The 6,928-nt window shown below is 37.6% G+C and overlaps 1 protein-coding gene across 1 annotated transcript; it reads right to left on the bottom strand.

Annotated features, from left to right (window-relative positions):
• Positions 1–424: 424 nt before the first annotated feature.
• LOC101291523 (F-box protein CPR30-like) lies at positions 425–1,678 on the bottom strand. Its single transcript, XM_004298493.1, has one exon. It carries the CDS (start codon positions 1,676–1,678, stop codon positions 425–427), a length of 1,254 nt encoding a protein of 417 aa, XP_004298541.1.
• Between the last annotated feature and the right edge of the window lie 5,250 nt (positions 1,679–6,928).

Raw genomic sequence — 6,928 nt, forward strand, 5'->3', positions numbered from 1 at the left:
CTTTGCCTGTTTTGTTTTAGAAAACAAATCACCAATCTAGGAAATTTTGGTGAAGAAGAAATCCCGTCCCCCCAACCCGGTCTGCTGCATTCCCAATTTCAGCAAAAGCACCTTTACGCCCCTTTTTTGTTTACACCCCTCTTTGCCAAAAAAAGAAAAAAGAAAAAAAAAGAAAGGTGGATAACATGCAATTAAGTTCCACCAATATTTTTACATAGGTTTCAAGATTCGTGTTGTAAATCTCAACCCATGAGTCATTAAACATCTTACCACATAGTACTATATACTACTGTTACAAGAATGAACACAACTTGAACTTCTATTAAAAAAAAAAAAACAAGAATGAACACAACCATACATATAAACTTCAGTTTCATCCAGCTATATATCCTTGTGCAGGGCTTTTAGTCAAGTAATCAGTTCATCATGAGCTAGGCTCATCAGTACTACTGAAACCAGAAGTACCAAAATCTTTTAAGGAAATCAAGCTCCCAGTATAGCTCTTGATGTTTACAAGCAACTCATTCTCAAGTGGGCATATCGCAGTATTGACGGAATCACTTCTAAGATCCAAAAACAATCTAGTCATATTCTCAGACTTTAAACAGAAAATGTAATGATCATTGAAAAATATGCCATGCTCCCATTCACCACAAGTCCCATAGTTCAACTCATGCTCAGGACGCATGTCGACATTTATGCTGTATTCTCTGGCCCATTCTTTTTTTGCATAATTTTTCATCACCCATATCTCAACCTTCATACCTCCTTCTGCTAATGGAAACGTCTCCACAATGGCCATGGATCCTCTTAAAGTAAGCAAGTGCGAGGTGGAGTTCATGTTCGACCTTTGCAATGTGGGAGGGGTAGGAGTCCAGTGAAACTCTTCTGTTTTGAAGTCGAAAGAAATTATATGTCCTTTTATTACACCTCCTGTCATTCTTCTAATCAGCCAATGCATATCTCCGTGTGCACAAACAGCATACAAGCGAGGTAAACCAGAGGGAGGAAGGGATGGTATTTCTCTCCAGGAGTTGGTGCCCAATACTAGAATATGCACTAACCTGCCGCGAATATCACGATAGTTTTCCTTATTGGCAAACCTAGAAACACGAACAATTTTGTAGGTGTTGGTTATATCATCAAATCCCATACCATACCAAAAGTACACTTCACAATTCAGACCATATTTTGTAAGTTGTCGGATGTTATCAGTTGGGAGAGTTAGAACTTGTTTAAGAAGAGGATTGATCAACAAGCAATGTCCATCTTCCCAGTCCATGCAAAACAAGTTGTAGAAAACAAAATTTATCATGTAGTTTGCCGGGGAAGGGCTTGATGTCGAATATGTGAATTCGCCTTTTGTCAGGGCGGTGCCGCCATCATATCTCAGTGATTGCAAAGTCGCAAATATAGTAATCTCTTCTCCATCGGAAGGAGGATGAGTTTGAGCAAGGCACATAAGTTGAGGTACTCGATGAACAACATGGTTGTTGCCTGCAATGAGTAAAAGTGTGTGTTGCCTGATGAAAGAGAGGCTGTCAATTGTGTTTAACAAGGTCTTGCACACACGTCTGATGTGACGCAGTGATTCTACCGGCAGCCTCAAAAGGATGTCCACCAACATATCCATAGGTAGATCCATCAGTTGCCTCCGAATTTCGTTGCACCTCACCATCTCCAAATATACTTTTTTTTCTAGGTCGACCAGTCGTCAAAAGAGCTAAATAGTACGTACTCTTTTAGAAAGGCCAGGAGATCCAAACTACGTTTATTTTGGTTGTTGTATGCCCTTCGTCCTCTTTTATAGCAAGTGCATGCTGTCTCATCCGTTTCTCATCAGAAAACTGAATGGGAAAACCAAATCCTCAAAGGGAATGAACTGAGAAATCCTATAGAATCCTGTTAGGAGTATATATTGGGTATTCAGAATACCGTATATCAGCTGATATCCAAGTCCATGTGAAACTGTACTTTGTAACCAACTCGTTAATAATGTAGTCCTCTGTCTTGTCGGAAAGAACAATGTTTCTCTAGTCTTGTTGGAAAGATCAATATAGTCCTCTCGTTAACCACCAATTTCTTCAGTCTTAACATGCATATAATTGTATCATAATAAACTAATTGTATCATAATAAACAATTTTTTTACTTTTATTTTGATTCAAGAACTAATCCATTAGGGGCCGGACAACCAATTGGGCATTGCAGACCTTCCCAGGAATAGCTCTGCCTAATATATATATATATATATATATATATATATATATATATATATTGATGTATTGATGTAGAACGAGAACGAGCCAAATTTAGACAGAAAAAAATAAAGTAACAAATAATCAAAAAGAATGATTTGAAGATTAGTAATTCTCGTATCATGAGGTTGCTAGCTGCTGGAATATTCCAGAAGATGTTGTTTTGGACTTTTTGGGTTTGCCGTGCAAAATCTGTCAAATCTGATTTGGAGTTACTTTTGCCAGAACATCCGTTTGGGACGCATGATACCTTTTCGAAATGGGAACGACGAGATCTACAAGACTCACTTAAGTGAGCCCTTTTCAGATTTAAGCCAAAAGATATCGTCTTAACTGTCCGATCTGCGATTTAGTATTTTTAGGGTATTATTTTCTTTTTAGGATTCTTTTATTTAGGGTTATTTGTTTCCTTTTTAATTTGGATTCTTAGGTTTCAATGTTAGATTATGATTGTAATTCTTAGTATGGATGTATATATAAGCTCCATCATGCTTTGTATTAGGGCAATCTTTTCATCTTAATAAAACTTTTGAGTTTTCTCAAATTCCTGGTGGATTCCAGAAACTTCTCGTGGATTCAAGAAACCATAGTCTTGTGGATTCAAGGCTAACATTGGTGGATTCCAACGTTATCTCCATTGGTTTCGACGTTTGACGGAGCCACCTACTATCGTGTTCACGCTTCCCGCATCATTTGGTATCAGAGCGGGCGTAGTAGACAAAGAAGAAGAAGAAGAAGAAGCTAGCATGGAACGTTGGGTATTCACATCGCCAGATTACGATGACTTTCGAACAACATGTTTCATCAAAGGCAAGGTATATATGGTCGGTAATAATTGACAACAACCTGCAAGAGAATTTTGTAGCAAGTAAGGTTGTTGATTACCTTCAATTACCCACAGTGAAGTTGAGCGATCCATATTGGATTGATGGTCATGCACATGTAACAAAGGTTTGTAAAGTTCTCATCTATATAGGAGAATTTTATAACAATGATGTTACTTGTCATGTGATTGACATGGACGACACTGATGTGCTTTTCAGAAGACCATGGCATGAAAGCGTCAATGGTGGTTATTGCAAAGACAATACCTATTTAATTAGTTGGGAGTCGTGCAAGATTAAAATCAAGCCTTTAGCGAAAGAAATCTCACAAGAAACCAACCATGATGATCAAGAGGTTAAAGAAGAAAGAGCTTGTTTTGACATGATTATCCACATTGAAGAAACCTTGCAGCCACAAGTAAATTGTTCATATGTCATTCAAGAAAGCAATCTTGAGAGCCGATTTAGGGTTATTTGTTTCCTTTTTAATTTGAATTCTTAGGTTTCAATGTTAGATTATGATTGTAATTCTTAGTATGGATGCCTATATATTATATAGGCTCTATCATGCTTTGTATTAGGGCAATCTTTTCATCTAAATAAAAGTTTTTGGGTTTTCTCAAATTCCTGGTGGATTCTAGAAACTTCTCGTGGATTTGAGAAACCCTAGTCTTGTGGATTCAAGGCTGCCGTTGGTGGATTTCAATGTTATCTCCATTGGTTTCGACGCTTGACGGAGCCGCCTACTATCTTGTTCATGCTTCTCGCATCATATATATATATATATATATATATATATATATATAGGCTTTCTTGGCTAAGGAGGTCCTTATTTATTCTTACGGTGCGGATTTCTACTTTAGACTCACTTTCAATTGAATTTTCACATCTCCACCGTCTAGTCTTTAGATATTAATGTATAGATCATCTCTGCAAAATTTCAGCAAATTTGGTTATCATTAAGGCACTCAAATTCGATTAAACCAATGGATGAATATAATTTTGTTGAACTTGAACCGTTCATGTTTATAACAGAAAAACACAGTTTTGAGTGCCTTAATGATAACCAGATTGGCTGAAATTTTATAGAGATGATTTATACATTAGTATCAAAAGACTATACGGTGGAGATGTGAAAATTCAATCGAAAAGTGAGTCTAAAGTGAAAATCCGCACTATAAGAATAAATAAAGACATCCTTACCTGAGGAAGACTACACACACACACACACACACACACATATATATATACAGGTCAGGGCTGATCAGGAACGGACGTTCGCACAACCCTTAAAATGCGGACATCCCTCCGTTCTCCACCGTTCGCGCCGACGACGGTGCTCCTCCACCCAAGCGGACACCAGAGGCATCCCCGATGAAGATAAAGGCCATGGAGATCGATTTGAAGGTCTGGGCAGCAACCTCCACCCAAAATTTCAGACAAAATTGATCTCGGCTGCGAACTAGTATTCGGCGGACTCGCCGGCAAGAGAAAGTCATTGGGGATACCTCTAGTGTCCGATCGGGTGGAGGAGCGCCGTCATCGGTGTCGGACGGTGGAGAACGAAGGGACGTCTACACTTTAAGAGTTGTGTGGACGTCCTCTCATGATCCGGCCTATATATATATATATATATATATGGAGAACTCAAGTTCCGTAGCACAAGATCTCCAATCCTTATGCTTCAAGGAAGTTAATTCAGACGAGGATGCAAAGACTACATGTATTCCTAGTGATATTTCTACAAGTTTCATATATATCAAGAGTTTGATTCCAAGTCTTACAAGGAAACTTGAACCCAAAGATGAGCATGACATCTCCCCTAAATAAGGAACACGAATTTCACAAAGAAGGAGCTTCCTGGAAAGGAGACTTGGAGGCAACCATCATCACCAACCTTTCATCCCTTTTCCCTTTTCCCTTTTAGTCTTTTTCTGTTTTCCATTGTTATCATCGTGTTTGCTATGACTCTTAGTAGCTAGATCTTTTGTTAGGGCCATGATGGATCCTTAGCATGAATATTCGATGTTTTTAGTTGGATGATTACTAGATTATTGGATTGGTGTTGAGTTTTTAATCTTCATAAGAATTGTTGCTTAATTATTTCAAAATACTAGAGACTCGTGACCTTAAGGGTTTTGTTTTAAGCTATCTGATGCAAGAGTAGCTAGGTAGATGCCCATGCTAAATCTTGAATGCTTCTTGTGATTAAAAACCATAGATTGTTTAAACAGATGCCATGTTTATTGGTTTGTGTGAGTCTTTTTGTTCTCATCGAACTTCATTGACCTTTAGAGAGTAGATGCCATACTTCTGAGAATAGTTGGATATTATACTCTGCCATAAGATAATATTCATGCTTTGGAGAACTTATGCGTATTATGCGTATAAGTACTCTGACATAAGGCTTATATGATGGATTCTTCAACACCGGTTTAGTAGTTAGTAATCAGAAGACTAGGAACTCGAATAGGATTGTGACGGTGAAGTTTGAAGCCCTAGCGTTTGTTCATTATTGTTTTCAAAACCCTTTAAAACATCTTCTCAATTATCTTGTGTGACATTCTCAATTTGCTTGTTTTACTCTTTTCTTATTGTTTACAAAAATCACAAAAATACCTTCTTGTTTTCTTGTTAGTCATTAAAGTAATTTGGCCAATTAGTTAAAATTAATCATTAGTTATCTATCCCTAGTTGGAACGACCTCGTATTTGCATAAGCTATCCATCTCAATACTTGTCTAACACAGGAGAAATTTTTTTAGTCCTCCCGGAGGACCACGTGGCATTGCCTAATGGTCCTCCTCACCTATAAAATGTTGACATATGGCACTTTTTTGACAACTCAGAAGAATGTGAATTCATTATGTTTTCAACTGCAGTAAAACAATCCCGTTAACTATTGCTGTTAAGTGATACATACTATCAAAAAACTATAAATCCTGAAATTTATTCATCCTCTCTCTGTCTGCCTTTCTCTTTGTGTTCTTTCTAGAATGAAATTCATCGGTTGTAGACTTGTAACAGAAGCACAAGAAGCTAGTGGGTTCAATTGAAGTCTCGTCGTCGCCCACAAGACCCATTTTGTCTACCAATTGGGATTTTCAGTTCTCCACGCGTCTCCCAGATTCGAAGAGCTCGACACCACCAACATGCTTATCCGTCAGAAAATCATCTTCTTGGGCTCTCAGGTTTCTTCTCTCTTCTCATTTCCTAATTGTTTTTCTTGTTCTTTGGATCTTGCTAGTTTTTGTTGATTTTGGTTAGAGAATTGAATGATTGTTTGAGGTTTGTTGAAGAAGAAGAAAAGATGCTTGCCATATTCAGCAAGGAAGTGGAAAGAGAATTTGGGAAACGAAATCCGCACAAACCGAGCAATCGAGCTGACTATGACAGAGGTGAGTATTTGACGATTTTGATACATGAGCAATAGTGTGAATGGTACATGAGCATAACAGTGTGAATTCTAGTAAAAGCTTTGTGGATTTAGAATTTGAAGTTTGAGGTTTTAGTGTTTGTTGATGTGAATTCCAATAAAAGCTTTGTTGGATTGAATTTTGCAGTTTGTGAGATTTTACTGTTTGTTGATGTTGTTTTGTTATCCTTTTCATGTCAAAGTCCAATGTATGATTTAGCATCCACACTGTTATCAACCCTTGACCAGCAAGGTCACACATAATACTTCATTTTGGATAAGTCATTTACTTGGCCATTTTGTCAAATATGGGTTATGTTGAGAAATACCAAGATGGCAAGTAACTAAACCACAAATATTTGGATGATCCTTCTAGAAAGAACTATATAGTTGGTTTGCAGGATGCATGAAAGTTTAGTGCTACATTCAAATT

This window comes from Fragaria vesca, linkage group LG4 (genome assembly GCF_000184155.1).
Source record: "Fragaria vesca subsp. vesca linkage group LG4, FraVesHawaii_1.0, whole genome shotgun sequence".
Classification (NCBI taxonomy): Eukaryota; Viridiplantae; Streptophyta; class Magnoliopsida; order Rosales; family Rosaceae; genus Fragaria; species Fragaria vesca.